Genomic DNA, 26,208 nt, shown 5'->3' with positions numbered 1-26,208 from the left:
TCATTGAAATGATTTAATTTATTGTAAATCAATGGCAATGAGTGATTTTCATTAGAAGTGTCTCTCAATTTATGACTGTAATAAATGACTGGAAATATGCTTTTATGAAAATTGTATAAATTATGTGCACCAGTAAAAGTAAAAATTATTTGAGCACTTAACATTATCATTATTATTATTATTGACATTTATTAATATATATTTTTTAATGATGCATAAAAGTGTCAATAGTTTTAAACACTTTTACATATGTATGAGTCAGCATAATCTTTAATCTTACGTATATGTATGTATATATATGTATATATATATATATAGGCTTCATATTGACTTTATAACATACATAATCTTTCTCAATTTCGGAAAGGATTCTTTCTTGTACTATTATGTACACTGCAAAAGTATTGCATGTACGTATCTCCTTCACATAAAATCTGTGAGTAAATGTGTGACACCCTCAACAATATTCTGGCACATTCAGACAACCTTTCAATTTCCAGATCTATTGACTAAAGGCAACACTGTTTGAAAGACCAGCAGGCTTTCATTTTGCTGCAGGTCAGAGAGTTGAGGGGCACCAAAAGTTTGCTTGTGCATTAATGCACAAGATCATGAATTATAAAGAGCTGGCAGTTGGGGTCAGAGGTATAGCATAACACATTTAAAGTGTGATAAGAGTGCGTGGTTGAGAGAGTATATACGTTTGACAAGTAGGAGTATATATATTTCTGTTTTGTGATTGTGTAGAAGGACACTCACCACTCATTGGACTGTAAGGAGGGAGAGTCGTTTTGGGCGATGTGGTATAAGGCACTCATAGCGTTCATGTTGAAGAGAGGAGGCTTGCGTTCAGCTAGAAAACAGCAGAGGTGTAAAAACTAAAAAAATCATCAAATGTGCTGAAATTCTCAAACTGAAAATTTGTGACATTACATAGATTGTGAATACATGCATATGCATATGTACATATGCAAGTTATTTCAAACATGTCAATATTTAGACTAAATCCCAGTTTGCCTTTTATAGCATGCAATGTTAGGAGCAGTGCACTCTTAAAAATAAAGTTTCTCTATTGACATTGATGGTTCCATGACAAAACTTTAACATCCATGGAACATTTGCATTGCACCAAAGGGTCTTTATAATGGAAAAAAGGTTTCACAGATAATTAAGATAATAAGAAACAAGAAAAAATGGTTCTTTTAAGAACCGTTCATCGAAAGGTTCTTAGAGGAACCAAATATGGTTCTCCTATGTGGCATTGTTGCGAAAACCCGCTTTTGGAACCTTTATTTTTAAGAGGGTGTGTTTAAAACCACAGTTTTGAAAACGGAATGTCATCTGAGTAATATGCTATTTCCATATTACACATATTACAAGTATGTACTGATCAAGGAAGTACATGACAGTTCTCTAATGCGACAAAAATAAAAATTGATGAAGTTGTATAATCTGTGTATCCTTCGATCATTCGTTTTTTTATTTAATATTGAAAGTAGAAAAATGAGAAAACGGCTCCTTTTTCGTTTTTTTCCAAAAAACAGAAAATGAGAATTCAGCTTAAATTTTCGTTTTTCGTTCATGGGTGGAAAAATGAATAAACAGCTTGAATATTCGATTTATACATGTGGGCGGGAATTAAACGCCCCTTTCTGCTGATTGGTCAGCCGAAGATTAAATCGTGCCATCATCAGTTCTTCTGCAGTATCACGCAGCAGAATAATAGTCCTCCACTGCTGCAGTATATTTTTATTTTTATATTTCAGTATATATTTTATTTATATATAAATAAAAAAAAACGAATGATCGAATGATACACGGATTTTGTATGTCCCAATACTGGGATATTAGTTCGCTGCAAAGTGCACACTTTGCCAATGCAGTGCACACTTGAAATTTTTCTTTTCACATCAAAACAATAAAACGATGTAAGAGTTATAACATCTATCCACTACAATAGTAGCTAATGGTAATAATAATTCCTCAAATTTCATCCACTATGTTTAATTAATGTTGTAATAAATACAATATACAAATGATATATAAAGAGAACAGTCATATAGACATGAGTAAAGTGTAGACAAAATATCACAGACAAAAAATGGCCCATTCTCCATTGTCAATAGTGTAGCGATGTATGGTACACCGCTCATACAGAAGTCACCTTCAAGTCACTTTTGGCGAATTCATGGGACCAACTTGAACATTTGCATGGGGAACAATTTTGCACAAAACTCCCCATCACACAGATTCCTATTGAAATGAATGGAATTCGCCTATGATATTTCACATAGCAACAGTAAATATGACGCTCCTTAAGGGCCAAAGGTCATCAGCTATAGTGGTTTTAGTGTAACAACACAAAATGGCTTCTAAACTTCTGCTTATTTTAGTGGACACAATGCCTCAGAACATTAGAAAAAAAGGTACATAGATGAAATAAGTTCAAAAACATGTAGACACTCACCCAGCTCTATGCAAGTGATCCCCAGAGACCAGACGTCCACCTTCCCCTCATACTGACCCTCATCCATGGCTAAAATCACTTCTGGAGCCATCCTGTGTTAGAAACACACACAATTGTCTAATTAACACCGGTGTATCAGGACACATTATCTTCCTGAACATCAATATCTGCGGTACTGACCAGTACGGGGTTCCCACAAAGGAGTTGGCAGGAGAGGCAATGGAAGCGGAGCCAAAATCAGCCAGTTTGACCTGACCGGACTCTGTCAGCAGGATATTACCAGCCTTCACGTCTCTAAACAAAATCACAGATAAAGAGAAAGTTGAAGTCAGACAGTATAGACCTACAGTAGTGTCACAATTCCATATTATGCAATGGCAGGGTGAAAAAATAAAATAAAATGAATGACAATGACAATGACATTTAAAAATCTGTTCCAGATGTATACCACATTATTATTATTTATAGTTTTTTTTTTCTTAGTCTTATTTAAATGTTCTCTCTGTTCTCATGTCATGTATGTATGTATGTACCAAGAGCTCCTAAAAAACAACAAATTCCTTGTTTGCATACACTTGGCAAATAAAGAGTGAAAATGACAGTAAAAATAGTATTGGGTTACTGGAAGCTAATAAAACATAAGAACTCATACGTTGTAAAAAAAACTTGGTCAATGGTCAATAAATGGTATGCTGACATATGCGATCCTGCTGATATATATAGTATGTCATGGATTGGTACTTTAATTATAACGGTTTAGTATTTTGAACCCTGAAACCAAAGAGTACACACTCTGAATCTGAAAAAAAAAAAAAAATTCTGTTTTGATATTTAAAGCAGCCTTTGATATTTAATATAATTGGTCTAGTCAGACCAGTGCTGGCAGAAAAAAGAAAGTATATTTGTTTATTGCATTGCCATACCAGCATCTATGGCTATTTTCATGGCAAGATCAATGTATTTTAAAAGAAACAAATAGTAGTAGCACAGTAGTAATGAAAAACATTCATTGGCAACCAACATCAATATTAGGGATGCAGGATATTATCGGACCGTTATCGGATTGAAAAAAAATTATTCTATGCCTTGCTGATAAGATGAATAGCTCACATGTGCTCAGGGTGTGCTAGCGCTAAGATCATGTCAGCAGTGTGGCCATTCTTGAAGCAAACTTTTAACTGAATGGTGATTAGATTGACTGTTTTGGATTGCCGCATTTAATATGAGAAAGTAAGTACAGAATGACCCATGCAGCAGAGCGTGCAGCAGCAGCTACAGCCTCCCCCAGGTCCTAATGCCCATTTCTGTAAGGTCTTTTATTTATTTAGGGGGTGCCATAGACCTAACTACTTGTAATAAAATGAAAAGTAAAATACACAAATAAGATTAAGATACTTGTGTTTCTATATAAATAAAGCAGTAACTGATGTTATAAAAACACAAGTCTGTTTTGATTTGGGGGGGGGGTACAATGCTGTTTCATGCATTCAGAGTTGGATTCTCGTGCTAAGCATGGACAAAGTTTAAAAAAACAATTTGGACGTATGACAGAGTATTTCTGTGCCAAAAATCTTACTTCCGGGTTCGTACACGTTTCGGAGAGTTTTTTTCCCATCATGGCTCTTAATGACGTAAACGAGGGTGAAAATTTTAGCCCCCCCAAAATTTCTACTCAGCCCCCCTAAAAATTTTGTGATTAGCTCCATAAACTGTACACGAATTCATGATCGCCTCAGTGCCCTTTTAATTTCATATGAAAACAGCGGCAGACTTCGGCTCCTCCCCGTCTTTCAGTGCGTTCTTTAATCCGCTGACCGCGGCGGTGCAGAGCGAGAAACAGAGGACAGGGTGTGAGTTTATCGATAGATTGTTATAATATCTGCATCTGTGCAGTTCTTTGTCATAAATGCAGTTTACAAAATGTCATGGGGGAGCAATCGGTTTTCCATCTACTGTAAAGTTTTCGCTCCGTTCACCCCTCATCACACCACAGTTTCCTCCAGCGAAAATGTAACGTTAGCCCTTAACACACGAACGCATACTTTATAAAATGTTGCTATTTTCATTTGAAAATTGAACTTTCAATATAAAACATATCACAGTGCATGTGGCATTAACTACCATACAGTCATGCACAGAAATGATTGAAGACAGTGACAGACAGTACTTGAGCATAGGAAGAGGAAGACCGAGGTAATTGTTTTCGGTCCAAATGGTAACTCTCAGTGTATAAGCCCTGAGTTAGAAAGTCTATCTGTTTTTAGATCCTCGCGGGTGCGGAACCAAGGTATTCTAGTCGACCAGAATTTAAAATTTGATAAACATATCTCTTCTGTCATTGGGTCCAGTTTCTATCAGCTTCGTTTACTGTCTAAAATTAAACACTTTCTCACTCCAAAAACTTTAGAAATGGCTGTTCATGCGTTCGTTACGTCTCGTCTAGATTACTGCAATTCTTTATATTGCGGTATATCTAAATCTCAAATTGCGCGTCTTCAGCTTGTCCAAAATGCTGCGGCCAGACTTCTTTTAAAGTGTCGTAAACATGAACACATCACTCCAATTCTTAGATCTCTACACTGGTTGCCGGTTTGTCAGAGAATAGACTTTAAAATTCTCCTCTTTGTATATAAATCCCTACATAACCAAGCTCCTGTCTATCTATCTGACCTTCTTTACTTCTATACTCCGTCTAGAAGCCTACGATCCTGTGACCAGGCCTTGTTGGTGGTCCCTCACGTTAGGCTTAAGCGTAGAGGGGAGCGTGCATTTGCGGTGGCAGGGCCACGACTCTGGAATACCCTACCTTTAGAGATTAGAATGGCCCCTTCTTTGTCTGTTTTTAAGTCCTTGCTAAAAACTTATTTGTTTTCCTTAGTGTATTGACTACTGTGATATGGTAATTTTTAAATGTGCGGTTTTAAATTTTTGTCTGGTTTGTTGTCTGTGTATGTGGTAAAATTGTTGCTCTTCTGGAAAGCACTTTGGTCAGCCTGGTGGCTGTTGTATATGTGCTCTACAAATAAAATGAACTTGAACTTGAAGAGGTTTGTTTAGAAATGCAAACAGTAAAATTGTGTGTGTGTGTGTGTGTTTGTGATAAGGAAGACTGATCTTCAAGTATTTGGCTTATTCAGTACTCAAATGTTATACCCATCTAACGTATGCAATACAGTGGAATACTGCAATAGGTTTAGTATACCACCCTAACCTAATGGTCAAACGTTATTTAAAAAAAAAATTTTTACTTTCATTTGAAAATTGAACTTTCAATATAAAACATATTACAGTGCATGTGGCATTAACTACCATACAGTCATGCACAGAAATGATTGAAGACAGTGACAGACAGTACTTGAGCATAGGAAGAGGAAGACCGAGGTAATTGTTTTCGGTCCAAATGGTAACTCTCAGTGTATAAGCCCTGAGTTAGAAAGTCTATCTGTTTTTAGATCCTCGCGGGTGCGGAACCAAGGTATTCTAGTCGACCAGAATTTAAAATTTGATAAACATATCTCTTCTGTCATTGGGTCCAGTTTCTATCAGCTTCCCCCCCCCCCCCCAAAAAAATGAAAATCCTAGAATTGCCCCAGATTGAGAGAACTGTGAGTGAGGGCACGGGCGCACCGTGTTGCCAGATCCAGTAATTATAAGCATCTTTGGACTTATCTTTTCTACTTTTAGAAATTTAATAGAGCGGGAAGTTGCAGTTTAGTAATAGGGCTATGTATTGTTGAATGAATAATAAACAACTGATAAAATTGTCTTAATATAGGGAGATACGAGGGTCTGTATTACTTACTATTGGAGAAAGCGTAACGGTCAACTTGGATCACATGGGCCTTAATAATCACAGTACAGCCTTGACGTCATTGAATTTCAGTCAGAGTTGTGCAGAGTTGACGCTCAATCGCTGTTTACGGATACCAAAGGAATGAATGAGAAGTGCCGTAAGCTGTATCCCACCTGTCGCAAAAAGTCAGTGACTTCTCGTATAAAACGCCATTTTTTTTCGGTGTAAACTCTAAAAATATTCCAATCCAAGAGTATTGCTTAGTGTAAAACCTATTGGAGATTAGCTGATGGGCTGTCGATTCATTAAATTATAAGCTGTTTCCTCTAAAAAGCTGTTTATTCAGCGTAGTGAAGCCTCTCCTCCATTGACATCCATTAAAAAAAACGGCCTCTGGTCTCCTTTCCCATGTACTGGCAAACCGGAAGCGTTAGCAGGCCTGCCTTCTAGTGGCTTTGGCCCAGCAGAGTTTAGATTCAACCCTAATTAAACACTCCTGATCCAACTAATCAAATCCTTCAGGCTTATTTGAAACTATGACTATGTTTACATGGACATCAGTAATCTAATCATTTACCTTATTCTAAATAAGCCAATATTATGATTATGGTGTTTACATGAGTTGCTTTTAGAATATTCCTTTCATGTTCCCGTTTTACATGTTATAGTACATAGTTCGATTAATGGCACACGTCATTACGTCCCCACGTGACACCATCCGACATCCCCTCCGGAATTTCACGTATAAACATATAGTTCGTCTTCGTGATGATGCCATGTACAGTTTTGTGTGTTTCATTTTTAATTGTATGAAAGCTTCAAGTGCAGTTAATTATTTGTACGTGCATACAGACGACACGGTTGACCACTGCCGTGTGTGTATCCTGTCGCAAAATTCAGCGAAAAGTCCTACAGCACTATGGCTGCCGTCGCATCATCCAGGTGGATGCTGCACACTGGTGGTGGATGAGGAGATACCCCCTGACAATGTAAAGCGCTTTGAGTGCCTAGAAAAGTGCTATATAAATGTAATGAATTAATTATAATTAATTAATTAAATTATTCTGCACTTCAGTAATGCGACTAAAATAGGAATACTCCACATGGTCTTAATTCGATTTCTGTTTACTTCGATTATGACTTTAGCCGGATTAAGGTAATCAAAAATCTCTGTTTACATGGTAGATTCTTAATCAGAGTATTGTCTTAATCGTATTAAAATCAGAGTATTGTTGTCCATGTAAACGTACTCTATGTATGCGTGTAGGAGCAAGGTTGGAACAAAACTTGGCAGGGCTCCTTCCCTCCAGGAATTGAGTTTGACACCCCTGCTTTAGACCATCTATTAATGTTAAATCCACAAATAAAATGTTAGTTTTCATCTGCATGTCAAAAAAACAACAACAACAAAAAACAGCAGAGATTGATTTTATTATAGTTATTTTCAAAGCTTTCAATGTACTCTCATTAAAAAAAAAGAACTTTAATAATGTTTATTAGTTATAACAAATGAGTTTTTGCTCATTTAAGTAGAGACATTTCTGAATAAAACCATCTCCTAGTGGACATACACTCTTAAAAATAAAGGTGCTTCAAAAGGTTCTTCAAGCGATGCCATAGAAGAACCATTTTTGGTTCCACAGAGAACCATTCAGTCAAAGGTTCTTTAAAGAACCACCTCTTTCTTACCTTTTTATAATCTGAAGAACCTTCTTTCGCCACAAAGAACCTTTTGTCAAACAGAAAGGTTCTTCAGATGTTAAAGGTTCCTTATGGAACCATTTAGACAAAAAGGTTCTTCTATGGCATCGTGAAGCACCTTTATTTTTAAGAGTGTAAAGCAGTACATTCCAACAACATATTCTTTATAGACACAAAAATAGCATTGCTTTATGGTAAGCATATAAACATAAAAATCCAAGTTGTAAAGCGATTTGCTTAGTAAACAGATAATCAGATAAAGATTTATCTGTCATTTGCGCACACTGAGGAAGCTGATAATGTATAAATAGATATCAGTCAGAGGACGACTCACCTGTGGATCATGTTATGGGAATGTAGGTAAGCCAGTCCTAGCAAGGCACCATGTGTAATGGCAGCAATTTCAACAAAAAAAAAAAAAAAAAAAAAAAAAAAAAAAGTGTCAAAAAGAGTCATCCGATGCTTAGCAAACTGACACTACACCTTTTAGGTACCTGATCCTTTTATAGATAAGGACTGAGAACTGGATTAGAACATGGCCTTGAATTAAACAGATTCAGACTAAATTACTCATACAATGACATTATGCCAAAGTTAAACTGGAATTTCTAAATTCCTCTTGCACACACACACACACACACACACACACACACACACACACACACACACACACACACACACACACATATATATGAAGCAATAACTGAAACCAACAGTCTATCATTATAGCTGTGCATGTTGCCATGACAGCATCTGAAGGAAACAAAAACATGAACGCAATGGCAGTTTGGTAGTGCCACTGGAATAAAACACAATGGGCTTTATAATGTGGCTAAGATGTGGCTAATAAAGGCCTTCAGCGCTGACTAAAAAACACATGACAGATCCAACAATTACTGTTCCTCTATGTGAATGCATACAGTGCTTACTGTGGGTGTGTGTCTGCACTGTACTTGCATACTTGAGAGTGTGCATAGTGTGCCTGTGTGTGCATTTCAAGTGTGAACTCACCCTCTAACAAGTCTGAAGCAGAGCCAAGACAATACTCCATCACAAGCTGAATGAAAAAAGGCAGACGAGAATGAGAATATTGTGAAAAGGAGGCATGGTTGCCCCAGGGAATTCTGGGAATGAACTCAATGTAAACCAGGTAGTTCTTACAGCAGTTCCCTCGGTTCACAAATGCATTACTGTATTTATATCCCTCTTAATGGCAGTACTAACCCATGCTGTGTTGTCCTTCAAGTAGCAGCCTTTGTATTCAATGGTGTTTGGATGTCGTAGCTGTTCCAAAAATTTGACCTCTTTAATGATGTCCTGCCATTTCTGAACAGAGGAACCCAAAGAAACACAATTTTGAACATCAGTATTCTACAGATACCAACAGCTAAAGAGCAGAATGGTTATATAAAGTCAATATGTATATGGATATTGGCTAATATAATGTAATTACAGCAACTGAGATGTACACAAACACTGAGATTACAATTATTTATTCATTAATTCATGGAAACACAATATTGCCAAATACATTGTTTCTACAGCAACAATGAAGTACTGAATAAATAAATGCTTTGATTTTATCATCTTTATAAGTTCAAGGACATTAGAAGAAGGTTTGCCTAATACTCAATACAGAAGTGCTTTATATGGAGACTAAAACAGTAACACATTCAAATCCTGACTCAAACTATCAGAGTTTGAAGACATCAAAGTGTGTCTCTCACCTCAGTGGTCTGCTTGCCATTGTAGGACATCTTCTTAATGGCCACCACCTCGTTGGAATAGGAGTTTCGGGCCTGCAGGGAAGCAAAACAGATTTAATTTATACTATTTTTGGCTTTTGCCACTTTTATTCAAAAGGTACAGCAGAAAGCTATTTGTGACCATGGACCACAAAAGTCTTAAGTCGCTGGGGTATATTTGTAGCAACAGCCAAAAATACATTGTATGGTTCAAAATTATTGATTTTTCTTTTATGCCAAAAATCATTAGGATATTAAGTAAAGATCATGTTCCATGAAGATATTTTGTACATTTCCTACTGTAAATATATTAAAACTTAATTTCTGATTAGTAATATGCATTGCTAAAAACTTAATTTGGACAACTTTAAAAAGGTGATTTTCTCAATATTTTTATTTTTTTGCACCCTCAGATTCCAGATTTTCAAATAGCTGTATCTCGGCCAAATATAATCCTATCCTAACAAAAACGTATTTATTCAGCTTTCAGATGATGTATAAATCCCAATTTCGAAAAAATTGACCCTTACGGCTGGTTTTGTGGTCCAGGGTCACATTTAGTACTTCATAAAACTGACAAGAAAAAATAAGCCTCAATATTATCAGTTTCCATTATCGTTCTTATTACACTAATACTTAAAAGCAATATTGGCAATACTGATTTGGTCACATACATATTGTGCGTCTTTAAAAAATGACAGTAAAAAAGTAATATTGTGAAATATAACTACAATTTAAAATAAATAAAAAAAATAATAAAAAGAAATACAATTTTTAAATGTAATTTATTCCTGTGATGGAAAAGCTGAATTTTCAGCATCATTACTCCAGTCTTCAATGTCACATGATCCTTCAGAAATCATTCTAATATGCTGATTTGCTGCTCAAGAAGCATTTATTAGTATTATCAGTGTTGAAAACAGTTGTGATGCTTAATATATATATTTTTGGAAACCATGATACATTTTTTCAAGACTCTTTGATAAACAAAGTTAAAAGAACAGCATTTTGTTTCCTAATGTGTCCTTGCTGAATAAAAGAATCAATTTTACGTATCAATATCAATCTAAACTTCTGAACAGTAGTGTATGTTAAGTCATGAATTTACTGTATTCCTTGACAGAAGTGTGTGTGGCAGACATCAATAATGTCAGTCGCTCTGCATCACAGGGCCAGCTGGCCCTCGCATTTAAACGGAGTGAACATCTGTCTTAAGAGCAGCGTCTCCTAGTTATTCTTTCCCCTTGAGACCAGCCCTACATCTGGATGGGCAGTCCACATGTGAGCGAGTGAGTGTGTGCATGCGAGTGTATTTGAGAAAAAGAGAGAGAACGGTGGATTTGCACAGCGGATTCCAGTCTTGCCACAGATTTGAAATCAAAGGCTTTATGCTATTAGTTCCCAGATTCAGAAATGCACAAGAACTTGTCATGAGGCTGCAGTTCTTGTATTTGACAGAACCGCTGCACTGTAGTGCCGTTTCAAAAATGAAATGACAAGCCCCAAGTTTAACTACAGTTAAAAACTGACTGACAGGGAGAATAAGAGGGAAAAAAAAGCTTCATCGAGCTTAGGTATTAAAAACTATTCTGGTCTCTGACGTCTCAAACTATGTGCCTTTCATCCTCTACAGAACTTGGAAGGAGAAAAATATTACTCGAACTTCGAATAAATAATTCAGTATTTAAAAATAGTTGATAAAAATGATAGCTTGAAAAGTATCAATAGAGGTTGATCGAGATTGCAAATGCATGCAAATGGCACAATGACATCACCACAGTTTCCCCCCACCATGCTAGTACCAGATGTGCTGTAGCTGAAAAAAGACATTTCCTCAACATTTCAATACTCACAAAATACACTGCTCCGAAACTCCCATGGCCGATCTCGTGTAGGTCACAGAAGACTTCTTCTGGGTCATCTTTGAAAAAGAGGTTGGTCAACTCCGGGTCTTTCAGTCCTCCCTTCCGCGTGGACGACGGCATCATGAGTTAGACAGTACCTCTGATGTCCACGTGCTTCTGCTCGCCTTCATTCAGCAGGCCCGGCATTTACCTGCTTTGCCTGTGGACAGAATGGAGCAGATTAAAGACTGACCGCTTGTCCAGGTCAAGTGAGGGTCATCAGCAGACAAAAGTGACTTAAAAGATTAGTCAACCCAAAAGTGCAAGTTCTGTCATCATTTACTCACCCTCACGTCATTCAAACAAACACAACTTTTTCTTATTTGGAAGAAAGAATACGAAATTTTGAACAAATGTTTAATCATATGTAATGCCTTAATGGACCATTTCCCAAGTCTTCTAAACTCTATTCTAAATTTTTGAGTGATAAATGACATTTTAATGAATATTAACATATGAGTCAAGTGGACTAGTTTTGATGCTTTTATAGTGTTTTTTGTTTTACTCATTTTAGAGCTTGACTGTGCCTGCCCTAATCTACTGGCACAATAGTGACCAGCATATTCAGACAAAACTACATATTGTGGTTCAAACTCCCCTTACAGTTTGAACCCACAATCTTAAACTTATTTGACTGCATCTTCAACTATTAGGCTATACAAAACACACCCTCTCACCTCTATGATCCATTTGCCAACCAGTGGGATCAAAATTATTGAGGTAAACCTACAAATAGCTTATTTAAAGTTGTCGTCGAATATTAAACTTGGATAGCAGAAAGAACTTTAACAAAGCAAGCAAGCAGCCTGCTCAAACGCAAAAAAGAAAATGTAAAAATGCAAAATAAATAAATTTGAGCAATAATAATAATAATAATAATAATAATAAATTAAATATAAAATAAAAAATACAAAATATAAAAATTACATAAAAATAAATAACCAAATACAAAAATAAACTTAATTAAAATAAATAAATGATAAAAAAAACAAAATATAAAAATAAACAAACAAATAATACAAAAACAAAACAAACAAAAAAAAAAAACCCCGCAATGCTGTTACTCCAGGAATAATATCTTTTCTCATGCTCATATTGGATCACAATCACATACCAACAATACTGTTATGCTAAATACAGGCCTTTCCCATCCACTAAGGCTATACTGTACTGCATGCTTGAACATGCACACGTGTTTGCGACGGTAAACTAGTGTGACACCAATGTGTTAGCACTGGGGGTAGCTTGGTTAGGCATCATGGGAAGACAGCTCAACGTCTGGCACCATTGCTCATCATGCTAGCATGTGCACACACACTCACACAGCGGCCACCTGCATGTAACACTGCCTACTGAGTCATCAGACATCTGACACACAAGCGGCCATTGACCCAAGAACAAAAGGTGCTGAAAGTACTGTGTATCCAATACAGAGAGACTGAATACATATCCATCTGTACATTCATTATGAATATGATCAGCATTATTACCCAGGCCAGCACATCTACCATTACTACAAAACAACCCCATAGTTGCCCCTAAAATTAGTAATTTAGTAAAAGTAAACTAACAAACAAAGTCAAATAAATAAATAACCCCACAATGCTGTTACTCCAGAAATAATAAACAAAACGGTGTCAGGTGGTTGGAGGTGTATGGAGTTCTTTTTGTCTTTGTGCATCCCAATCAATAAATAAATACACTATAGAAAAGAGAGATGCAAATAAATAAATACATACATAAATGTGAGGCTGAAATGTTTACTGAAATCAGTTGAAAATAAAAGATATTTGAGAGACAAAGCAAGATAAAATGATGGCTGATGAAAGATTATGAAACAAACACTTTTTTTTTTTAAGAATAAGGTGCACTGATAAATCGTGCACAATAAGTCAAGAAGCATTTATATAAATAAGGTCATTTTTGATTTCATGTAACCTTTAAATTGCAACGTTTTCCATTTTTAGTGCCCTCTTTTCCTCAGGCCTGGGAGGGGAGTATACTTTATATTAAACTCAGGTTCACACCATGCAAATCGAACCTAGTGTGAAAACAGCTGTCAATGTCCAGGGTGCAATTCTAAGCTTCAACCCTACAACCTTTTTGTTACTAGCTCTGATCTAAAACCACTACACCAGTGCCACAAGCAAACGCACTGGACACTGGATCCTAAACCTAGAGTAGAATAGTCTTACCCACAATTCAGTTTCATAACCGTAAGTGAGGTCCTTTTAGTCCACTGACCAAGTGTGTGAAATCTTACTACTTCATGCCCTGGACTATCCAATTACTGAATGAATACCGCAGAATACTGACACAAATAAATTAGATTCAAGTCTCAACTGGACGTACATGTAAAACTACTTCTGATTGTGATGGTTAAAGCTTTTAAATGGCATAAAGGTTAATCAGAGTTCACAGGCATTGAACAAAAACATACAGATTTCTGCACAATGCAGTCACAAAACCCATTTGTTCCAGATCATTTATTGGCTTATGGAGAAAAAGACTTAAACTACTAAGGACATGAACTTTCATACTCCATTGAGTGGAGGAAAGACAATCATCTTGCAGGCTTCTACCCACACTGCACTCGTCCTGTGTCCACTATTATATAATGCCTGCTATGGTTTAGTTTGTCTATCACTGGTGAGTTAATGATTTTCTGTATTTTTAACTTTCCTCAAGATCCGGTCCAAAAGAACAATGTATATGTTCATTTATTAATCTTCTTTAAAAGAGCCAAAGAAGAACCAGTGTTTTGAGTCAAAGTCTTTTCTAGTTGCTCGTTTAGAGTTACTGAAGCCGTTACTGTACAGAGGTTGTTTAGGCTTTATAGTAACAGGAGTTGACGTGAGTCAGCTGAAGTTGCATAAAGAAGAAAACTACCGCTGTGCCACACAGAAGCCATTCGGTCTTCTTTTATGACCAGTACAGGAGATTACAGTTTAGTTACAGTAAATGTGACTTCATTGAACCCTTGCATAATGGACATTTAAAGCAACATTTAAAGGGATAGTTCGAAAATGAAAATTCTGTCATTATTTACTCACCCTTGTTCGTTATGGAACGTAAAATTAAATATTTTGACACTGTTTTTTGTCCATATTTAATAAGAGTCAGTGGGCTCCAATGTTGCTTGTTTCCCAACAAGCTTCAAAATATATTTTGTGTTCCACAGAATAAAGAAAGTCATATAGGTTTGGAACAATGTGAAGTTAAGTAAATTATGAAAGAATTGTCAATTTGGAGTGAACTATCCCTGTGCTAGGTTGAAGATAAACATTGGTGACATGCTGTCAATAACCACCAAAAATAAATTTGACTCAATATATATATTAGGGGTGCCCCGATTGATCGGCTACCGATCACTATCGGCCGATAATCACGATGGGATGATTGATCGGCGGTCTCTAAAAGGCCAATCTCAAAAAAAAACGATCTCAAGCTGATGACACTGCCGTCAGAAGGTTTGGCACGACATGCAGCGTCACCGTCTCAGTCTCTGTCCGGCACGGGTAAAATAATTATAATGCTGAAGGTGAGGTACTCACCTTCATATTTCTTCATTAAATAACTTATAAAGTAATTTGAAAACCTTGTGTGAGACATAATTTCACAAACAGCGTGAGTGAATCACCGCGCATGCTTTCTCTTTCTCTTTCAAATACGCAAATGGCTTCAAATCACCACATCACATCTATCTATAAGCGAGCTGCACGCTACACAGTTGACACAGGAATTGTCACTTGCACAATCGAGGCAGTGTCACAACGTCACTAAAGTTTATAAATTGCATTACTTTTTTAATTCTTTCCAGTGTTTAACCATTCAGCGCCCGCGCGCTCTCCTGGTGCACACTCGCAGCGCACACACATAATGCCAGGTTCACATTACTCTGTTTGCAGTGCGTATATTTTCCTTGCTCATGTTAACGGATTAATAAAGCGGTCACACTGCACACGGTTGCGGTCCGGCAGTGCGTTCAGGAGCGGTGTGTTTGCAGCAGAGCAGAGATTGTTTCCGCACCGAGTCTATGTTTGCTGCGCTGCAAGCGCTGAATTAAAGTAACAGCGCATTGTTTGCAGTAAATATGAACATGGATTGACACGAAAATGTAGTAATTAAACCATAAATGCATATTATTAAACACATATGTGACCCTGACCACAAAACCAGTCAAAAGGGTCAATTTTTTGAAATTGAGATTTATACATAATCTGAAAGCTTTCCATTGATGTATTGTTAGGATAGGACAATATTTGGCCGAGATACAACTATTTGAATAGCTGGAATCTGAGGGTGCAAAAAAATCTAAATAGTGAGAAAATCACCTTTAAAGTTGTCCAAATGAAGTCCTTAGCAATGCACATTACTAATCAAAAATGAAGTTTTGATATATTTATGCTAGGAAATTTACAAAATATCTTCATGGAACATGATCTTTACTTAAAGGTGCAATAGGTGTTTGTCTTCAGAAACATTTTTTGTTATGCTGGTTGAAAGTCTCTTCACATCATGATAGCAATCATTAAGTTAAGTGGTCTAAATGTGTTTATCTGTATTTATATATTCTGTGGAAAAAAAATTAAATTCAGGCCCTCAATAAATGTCTAAAAATCCTGATTGGAGTATCACTATAAATAGTTATAAATGATAAAAAGAAGGCTTTAAAAAGATCGGTATCGGTAGATACTGCTTTCTGTGATCGGCCTCAAAAATCCTGATCGGAGCACCCCTAATATACACATACACCAAGATGCCATTAAAATGTTCAAAATGTGTTTGGATTTATTAGGCAAAAAGAAATGTGCATACAATGTAAATACATTGTATTGTGAATACAGTACAACGTAAACACAAATGCATAAAATCCTAGATGAACATCAAAAGTCATGTCACCAAATCTGCTCAGATCACCTCTCACTGCTCTAATGCTCCCAGTCCCAAACATCAGATATCTGCTGCCAATTGCTAGCAAACAAAGTGTGTCAAAATGTTTTGTCTGTGCCATCTAAATTTGACATTTAATAAAAAAAGAGAACTATACAGTATAAATAAAATAGATTCCTATATTAATTTATTTCTAAACTATATAAATCAAATTTTATTTATTAAGTAAGTTTTATTTATAGAGCACATTTAAAATTCAGCGTTACACTGACCAAAGTGCTGAACAAAACCAATAATAAAATACAGGAAATTCTAAAATAAAGTAAAATTTAAAAAACAATAATAATAAAAAAAATTGTAATATCGGCAATAACAACAGTTTCACATTCAATTAATAGCCCGGAAAGGCGAGAGAGTAAAAATGTGTCTTAAGTCTGGACTTGAAAATAGAAACAGAAGAAGCACTCCTAATGTCAGGTGGCAACTGATTCCACAAACGTGGAGCAGCGACTGCTAAGGCGCTGTCTCCTTTTAATTTAAGTCGTGACCGAGGGACATGTAATATAGCTTTATTAGCGGATCTGAGAGACTTCGGCGTTGAATGCAAATAAATAAGATCAGAAATATAAGAACATGCAAATTGTTTTTATAATATTCAGAATTTTCAGATAAATCATCATTAAAAGATTTTATGAATCAGCATGACAGGAAATTTCACCAAATTTTCACATTCACAGAATTCACATCTATTTTTTAAATGCATGTTATAGATCATATGGCGAACAAATGATCATGTAAATCTTTCTTTTTTCTTTGGACTTCACAATGCTTAATGAAAATGTAATCTCAACCTTCTGTGAAAACAACTTCTCCTTGGTGACGTATGCCGGACTTAAACCCTGCCCCTCAACTGCAAGCTCGCATTCATTTTGCAACCCACCTCTCAAAATCCAAACAAAAACCAAACAAACCAAGTCATGACTTTAACATAAGACTAGTGTGATAGAATGGCTTAAACAAATTGTCCAATATTCTCCAACTCTTACCATTACCATGTAATGCTGGTAATCATTATAACTCTTCACACATGCACACAAGACTGCCAGGTAGTGACATGACGCAACTATGCATAAAGTACACGTTCACTACAAGTTCATCCACCTAAATAAGTAGCCCTGCCTCTAAAGGAAAGATTTAGACAGCTCAAATAACAAATTTGAACGGATTTATTAATAGAAGTGCTTTAACAAAAATACAAGCTTCACATTTCTGTTTTAAACCCTCCAGATCCCTCATCTCATAATAGTAAACATATTTAATTTTATAAACAGATGGATGATTCAAATTTATTTCCAGAGGTAACAGGCAGCATGTTTTAGATGTTGTTGATAAAGCATCACTTGTGCAAACCAGAAACATTCCCCACGTGAACATCTCTCATTTAGCCAAGGCCAAAAGTGATTGGTTGACCTGTTCAACCAGCAACAGGCAGAACAATGTCTTCTAGTTGCATCATGTCGGTCTCTCTCCCTTTTCTGTTTCTGTCACTTTTCAACTCACGCATCAAGTTGCCGCCTTCAACCTTTGCTTCAAACGGTGACTCCGAATACGACAACATTTTCCTTGCCCCTCATAGGACGAGATCCAGATATCTGCATCCAATAAGATTCCAGCAACCGGAGCCGGAGTCCCGCTTCAGGACAACACCGGAGGGGGGCCGAGGAGGTGAGATGATGCAACGTAGAACCAACAGGTTGTAAGAGCCCAACGGTGAGAGTCAGTCTAATAACAGCATCCATTTGGAACGTTGGTAGGAATAACTATAAATCTATGGCTGCATTGTGCTGAGGTTGAGAGATTAGTTAGCAGGTTGAGCTAGATTAGTAGAGGGGTGAAATGGGGAGAGAGAGAGACTTCATTAGACTGACTTTTCCTCTATATAATGCTCCTTCATGTGCTGTCAGGTCCCAGTGGAAAGCTATCGGCATTACTAATTTATCTGTGAATGTGTGCGCGCATGTGTGTGTGTGCAGTGCATCAAACCTCTGAATAAAACATATGTTTGACATGTGGGTGAGAGAAGCACTCTAGACCCGAGTGTCCGTGTACGTCCTGTGCTTCTACCACAGGCCACCACAGGCCTCCCACATATGGAAGAACCTCCACAAACATGAAATCACACCACCACACGTGCACACACGCCAGGACACCCAGGCACTAGGGGTGGGTGGTATGAGTAAAATTTTACATTACAGTATGAGTAATTGCAAAACTGTATATATGACTAGTTATTTTTGCAGGAAATTGGAAAATATGGGGGAAATGGTTTATACATTACATAAGATCTGTGGTACTGCCTATTTTAAAATAATCCACTGAATTAAATATTTCAATATTTTTTTCTCTTTGCATTTATAACTTGATAGTCACAAACCCAGTTACAAATATTCAGAAGAAACTACTACTACTACAAAACTAATATTATAAAATTAAGCAAATTTTTTCTCTCACATGACAATTGTTGTCAGTGGAAAATTAGTTAATAAAATAAGAAACATACATATTGTAAATGATTTAAAGTCTCAAGATTTTAAAAAGGCCATAACATCAACACTGAAATGAATTACATTACAAACTTTGATTTGATGCAAAAAAGGCAGTTTTTCCATGGCAATGAAGCACTCCAATGTATTTTTACATACAAAATAAGCAAAATAATTTATAGTCATTGGTTATAACTATAAAAACAAACAAACCTAAACTGTATTATATATACAAATATTTAAAGCAAATCTAGTGCGTAGAGAGGAACTCAATTACATCATCCACAAATGCTTCATGTAAGTGGTCATTGTATATAACAGTAGAGCACTGCGCTAGAAACGGCAAGGTCAAAATGTGTACACTAAAGTCAAAGTAATTTGCTTTGGATAAAAGCATGGTTTATATTATTTTATATAGAAATGTTTAAATAAATTACACACACACACACACACACACACAAACATATTCCTTTGTTGTTTGTGTTAACTGCAAAAACTGATTGTTCTGTAGAGTGAACGGTCATGAAAGAATTCACAAAAATTAGTAAGTCATGAATGTGACAGACAAACCTACTCCTCTCCCACCAATCAGAGACAAAGAAATTACACAAGGAGTCCTGGGATTCTGCCACATTTCTAGAGGAATACCAATAAATTAATTTGTGTTTTTCTATCCTTTATTTTACTAAAGATAAAAATGAACAGGGACGTCCTTTGAACAAGTAAAGCCAAGTTCACACTACACGACTATAAACGTCGGCAGATCATTGTGCTGTTCAGACTACATGACTTGATTGTCTGTCTTTAAGTCGTTGTGGTGTTCACACTACGTGACTATGTAAATGATCCGCAACCGGTGGTTACACACTACACAAGCTGACAACAACTCTGCCACCCAACGACTCTACAAACCACGTTGTGTCACGAAAACACACATGAGAATTGGAACGGGAATGACACGAAACAACATGTGAAACAGGAGTTGGTTTATTTGAAAATGGATGTCGGGAAGAAATTAGCGCTGCAAGCTATTTGCTCGGTGAAAAATTTTGCTCCATTTATTGTGTCCAAATTTTTCTTTAAGCCATGTGGCTGCTGTTGTTTATCTTCCGGTGACCTCAACCCATGCCTTGCTCTCTCATTGGCTGTAGCTCGTCACGACACCTGACACCACGTGATCGAGTCGGCCAACCAGTCCAGATATTTGGCATGCTAGATATTTGTTTGCCGTCGGCGAGGTGTAGGCGACGCGTCGGCGAGCCTCTTTGATGCGTCGTTGTGTAGATAACACAAAGATTGCCGAGCGCCGATCACCCGCTGATTTTCCCCCAATCACAGCCCGACCGGTCGGCGAGTTCGTTAACTTGCAAATCGGGCTTAAAATCCTGTAGTGTGAACTAGGTATAATACAACTTGTATGGCCAATGGAAAGACTTAAATCAAGCTTCTACAAAATCACCACATTTGGACTGAAAGTAGAACACTTCACTAGTGAGTAGAAGAAATTGATCAAATATTCAGGAAAAAAAAACAAACCACTTGTTTCTTTTTGGAGTTGCAAACAAAGTGTCAATACTACAGATGAACTGATTTATTTTGTCATCATAAATTTGCTTTTAAGATGAAAAGGTCAAGTGGTAATGAAAAGTTGAAGTAATATAACGATAGAACAGTGACACGAAAAGTCAAAAGTTGTGACGCTGTGTGTGTGTGTGTGTGTGTGTGTAGCACAGCATGTGTATGGTGTATGAAAGAGAGGCCAATGTTTTATTCACTTCTCTGATGACTGTGTGTCAGGAGACGGAGGTCTTTGATATGAGTTGTAAGCAGAACAGAGATCAGTTCTTAAGTCAAACTCTTTAATCAGCACTAACATGAGCTGTGCAGTCATCAGTGTCGCCCATTCATCACCACAGATGAATAAATGACACCGTCACATCATTAGTGCCAGAAAAACATTTCCTAATGCTACAGACATAGATAAAAGAATAACCTATGTGCTAAATTCAAAATACAATAGTACTACATCAATGAATGCTGCAAATCTTTAAATATTTAAAGATGAAACAATTGAAAACAAACAGCATTTCCATTGCTCTTTTAAAATAAATTTCGAGTTGATTTACAATTGATCTACAGGGTTTCCCAAACTGGGGTTTGTGAAGTTAATTAAATCTTAAAAAAACGCAACAAATTAAATGTAAAATAAAATAAAAAATAATGACATAACTTTAGAATAAAAATAATCAAAATAAAACTTAAAGATGAATTATTTTATTTGTCATGTGACCATTATCTGACATCAGAGAACAGTGAACATAAAAGTGTGTTGTTAAATTATTGAAATATTAACTTGAAATCTCGGGGGAAATTCATGTAAATATTTTAAGTCAAATGGTTCATCTAACAAAAAAGTTTGAGAATCCCTGATCCAGACTCACGTTCAGTGCAAAGCTCACTCCCCAATTTACCTACACTAGATTGTTTATGGAGTTCTGATAAAAAGGTAATTTTCTGATTCCACAACCATATTTGCATATGACTTCCCATATTTGCATAGTAACACATTTTTAGTATTCAGCAAAACAGAATTCCCTGATTTACTGCAGGGATGCGCAAACTGCATTTTTTTCAAAATCCACTAATCGGGAGGATGAAATAATGAAATTAAATTAAATTAAATGTCATCCTTAACTCAGAATTTTCATATTTGGGTAAACTATCCCATTAATTGAAAGAGTCAGAGAAAGGATGTAAAATTAACTACATTACAGATTTTGTGCATTATAAGAGGACTTCTGGGGGGTAAAATAAAATGCTAGACAATAATTATGCTTCTTTAAACGTAAATGAAATAAGACATGTAGAAAATGTTCAATTGATTACCAACAGTACAGTTTGGCACCTCAGGCAGCTCATAATTAGGAAACACAAGAATGAATAACAAAAGAGGTGGAAAACATGAGCTGAGAGGGAGAGAGGAAGTGGAGGAATAGAGAGAGCGCGAAAAAATGAGGGTCAAAAAACAACCTCCTCTACATTTCCCGGGGCACCCCTCATGTTCACATCCTCACTCGCCCTCTCTCTCTGCTCTTTTTTCTCTCTCTGTTTGTGTGACTCAGCAGACAGTGTTGCTCATAGCTGACCAAGGGTGGGGGAAGAGATAGAATGAGAGAGATGAAGAGAAAGAAAGAGAGAGGAGGGCCGTGGGAGAAAGAGAGTGAGAGATGTGGAGCAGGCCAAGACTAGAAAAAGCTGGCTTCTCCTGCCTGACGGCTTTAATTCAGTATGATCGCTGCTTCTCCACATAGACGACTCTATTTAGAGTAACATCCCCAAACGCTGTAACATTTCTCCTTCATGCAGCACGCAGGGCCGGGCCGTTCATTCCAAACGCACGTCTGCAGAAACTGTGAGAGGAAGTAAGAGAGGAGGAAAAAGAGAGAGACCTTTAAACAAAGTGGCAGATGTAGCTGGTCTGGGCCAAAAGTTTGTCCTCTGCTGCTTAGTCTCCCGGATCACAACAGAAATACTGGGCAGCATGAATATACATGGAGAAAGAATGAATGAATAAATAAAAGACAAACTAAATCCGAATGCCACGGTGAGATGCAAGCAGAGGGATTTAAATAAACACGCAATGAAATGCTACTGTTATTAAAAAAATAAAAAATACAAAAGGAGCACAATGCCAGCCGACTGGCACAGTCTTATAATGATCTTTAAAAAAGCATCATATGACCCCTTTAAGGAAACTTAATGGGCAAATAAAAAGCACATCAAATCATTTTGATATTCATGATGCTTGTTAAATTTATCTTTCCAACAAAATAATGATGTATATTATAAATATTCAATATATTGCCATCAAAATAATGGAGCATATCATAAATATTCAACATTCACCCAGCCCTAATTCTTTTAATCTCATCACCATCAAAAACTTCACTCTTCTTTTTCCTCTCATAAAATTTGATACTGATGGTGTGAATTAGTTAATGTATCCTTAGGTAACTACATGTGGAGGATCGAGTTTGAAAGTTTGAAAATTCACAGAATGATTCACACCTTACTATGAAAAGCTTTAAAAAATAATCACAAAAAGAAGTCTCTAGGTAGGAGGCTGTTTGCAGCGCAGAATTCAGGCACCGCACAGACTGTACCTGGGAAAGTATTTAAGGTCAATGACAGCAGCAGAGTCCAACTAAAACTCCAGGGAGAGATGTTACAGAGGGTCTAAACATGAGGCGGAGAGTTACTTAACATTTAGAGCAAGACTTTTGTCCAAAGAGACTTGCAGTACAGTTGTATATGTAAAAAAGATGTACAGTACAACGCACTATGGTATTAGAGCAGGGGTCGGCAACCTTTTGGGCATGAAGTGCCATTTTTTTTTCTGGTTAACCACTGTGCTGTTCTGTTTTTGATTAACATACAGATCGGTGCAGAATCATTTTTTTATCAGTCATTTTAAAACTTTTCAAAATCCTAAAAGTTGTTTTTAAATGTTTAATTTAGACATTGAACAACAAATTTACAGTGTGATCCTTACTGAACACCACTGTTTAAGTGTGTGAATGTTGTTGTTCACAGACTTCACACAACACCGTCACTGGGATTCGTGTGGAATGTGAAGAACTTTGTATACTGAATTAATAACCAGCATTTATTGCGGTAATTTATTTAGTGCTAAGAGCAACAAATGCAGAGTAAACTGTAAACTGTCATGCACTCAATCGCGTAATGTGACTGAAGCTAAACAGACCTGAAAGCATGGCCCAGCAATGATCTGAAGCGCCTCGTATGCGCAGCGGTCACTCGAATGGTTTGCTGGAGCCACACGCATCTGTAGACTAGCGCAGGTTAATTCTCACACTTTAATAGCATTTATAGCTCCTAACAGGCTGTGTGACTATGAGGAATGATTATGAATATACGTCGGTATGCAGTTTTCCCTATTGCTCGCGTGACAGTGATTATCCCTGGAACAGACCCCTGTATTAGAGCAAGCAAAAAAACAAAAAACTAAACTAAACTAATAACTAAAATGAAAAAAATACATATGTAACTATTTTCATTTCAGTCTTCAGAGATAATTCATTTTTCAGGAACAGCATTTCCTGTGTGTGTGTGTGTGTATATATATATATATATATATATACACACACACACACACACTTACTGCGTGTGTGTATATATTATATACACACATGCTTACTGTGTGTGTGTATATATGTATATATGAATAAATAAAAGTTTTGAAAATAAAATTTGTTTTGTTTTGAGTTCTGACTTGCAGTACATTTTTATTGTAGAGTAACTTACATGTGGAAATATCAAGAACATTTTTATTCTCCATTTCATGACCCCTTTAAATATTTCAAAAAAATATTATTTTGGGGTCTAACCCTTTAAAGAAATCCCATATCTCGATTGTGGCCTTCACACACACACACACACACACACAAGTCTTCCTGCTATTAGTGTACTGTAAATCGCTTTAAATAAAAGCATGTGTCAAATACCAGGTGACCAATAATTGGAAGGGATTTGTCTCTGGAGGAACCTGGGGTTAAGAGTCTGGCTAAGTTCCCAGGATGCATCACACAGGCTGATGGCCAATTCCTATGATATGATTTAAAACATTAAGAAGCATCAGGCACTGTGAGAGTGATCTCCTCTGCAATTACTATATTATTTACATCACACTAGACTACTATAACACCAGTTTAAAAATGTCATAGTCCATAAAACTGACTTGTACTAATAATAATAATAATAATAATAATAATAATAATAATAATAAGTATCTCAATTTATTTTGACCCAAAAGCCATGATGAGTAATTATGTACGTGCAGACAGTCAGTTTATCGGTTTTAAGATGTACTATGGCTATCTCCACACAAGTACACTAGTTTAAACGGGCATCTGCGAGTCGGTTTACAGCTGTAGTTTGGGCCCCCGGGTCACTGCTTCATGCCCTGAGAGAAGATAATTTCAGCAAAATGCAAGAGAAAATAAAGGGTGTTATGCTCGACTAACCAGAGGAGAACACTTTCATTTTTTAATTAAAAGTACATTATAATAGACAAGGGTTGCAGTTCCTGTTTTTTATATAAAAAAAAAAAAAAGTGCAAACCAATGAACACGAACAACATTAATAAATGTAAATAAAGGATGGAGACAGGATCAAGCTTTTCTTAACAGTCCTAAATCAAAAAAAAGAAAAAATCATCAAGCATCAAACTTGTATGCATTTCTTTAGTGGAACACAACATGAGATGTTAGAATGTTTACACAGATCTTGTACAATTAAAGTAATTTAAATAAATAAATAAAATAGAATAAATAGGACCGTTTCTTTTTTTAAGAAATTAATACGGATATTCAACAAAGACACATTAAATTGATCAAATGTGACAGTAAAGACATTTATAATGTAACAAAATATGTATATTTCAAATAAACACTGTTCTTTAGAACTTTCTATTTATCAAAGAATGCTGAAAAAAGAATCTTGAAAAATGCACCATGGTTTCCACATAAAAAAATATAAATAACATTTAAATTTCCAGGTTTTCTATGACCATGGGAACTGAAAGCTAAATGAAGTAAAGCTACAGAAGCAGTGGGAATGCGTCTTGGAGAACTGAGCCGAGCCTGTACATGACAGAGCAGATAGCTGATAGCGTTTCAGTTTCCATTACCCCAGCGGCTTCAGAATGAACCAGTTAGGAATTCCCAGCGAAGGGAATTCGACAACGGATTTTACGATTTCCTTGCCAGTCTACTACACTGCTGCCACACACAAAAACAGCACAAACACCAAGTGCACATGCTCTTCCTTCCTGTCCCACTTTCATCTCGTTTCACGAGAAAGACATCATTAAACAGCATTTAATGCATATTAGAATGATTTCTGAAGGATCATGTGACACTGAAGACTGGAGTAACAGCTGTTGAAAATTCAGCTTTGCATCACAGAAATAAAAGTACATTTAAAAATATATTACACCACAAAACAGTTCTTTAAACTCTTATAATATTTCACAATTTTCAAGTTTTTACTGTATGTTTGATCAAATAAATGCAGCCTCAGTGAGCATAAAAGACCTCTTTCAAAAACAGAACAAATATATAAAACAAATAAAAAACAGCAA

At 36.3% G+C, this 26,208-nt stretch overlaps 1 protein-coding gene across 1 annotated transcript in view; it reads right to left on the bottom strand.

Moving 5' to 3' along the window:
• taok3a (TAO kinase 3a) overlaps positions 1 to 26,208 on the bottom strand; it is an 86,036-nt gene that overhangs the window by 25,059 nt on the left and 34,769 nt on the right. Inside the window, exons 2-10 of the mRNA XM_016497939.1 lie at positions 11,560 to 11,770; positions 9,689 to 9,760; positions 9,186 to 9,287; positions 8,973 to 9,018; positions 8,759 to 8,760; positions 8,296 to 8,423; positions 2,648 to 2,761; positions 2,468 to 2,559; positions 760 to 853 (exon numbers count right to left, since the gene is read on the bottom strand). Coding sequence (XP_016353425.1) covers positions 760 to 853; positions 2,468 to 2,559; positions 2,648 to 2,761; positions 8,296 to 8,423; positions 8,759 to 8,760; positions 8,973 to 9,018; positions 9,186 to 9,287; positions 9,689 to 9,760; positions 11,560 to 11,694 — 785 coding nt within the window. The 5' untranslated portion in view covers positions 11,695 to 11,770. The remainder of the gene's footprint in view (positions 1 to 759; positions 854 to 2,467; positions 2,560 to 2,647; positions 2,762 to 8,295; positions 8,424 to 8,758; positions 8,761 to 8,972; positions 9,019 to 9,185; positions 9,288 to 9,688; positions 9,761 to 11,559; positions 11,771 to 26,208) is intronic.

Source organism: Sinocyclocheilus anshuiensis, unplaced genomic scaffold (genome assembly GCF_001515605.1).
Source record: "Sinocyclocheilus anshuiensis isolate Anshui unplaced genomic scaffold, SAMN03320099.WGS_v1.1 scaffold1276, whole genome shotgun sequence".
In the NCBI taxonomy this organism is placed as follows: Eukaryota; Metazoa; Chordata; class Actinopteri; order Cypriniformes; family Cyprinidae; genus Sinocyclocheilus; species Sinocyclocheilus anshuiensis.
The sequence above is the reverse complement of the archived record's forward strand: the minus strand, read 5'-3'. Positions and strand labels throughout refer to the sequence as shown.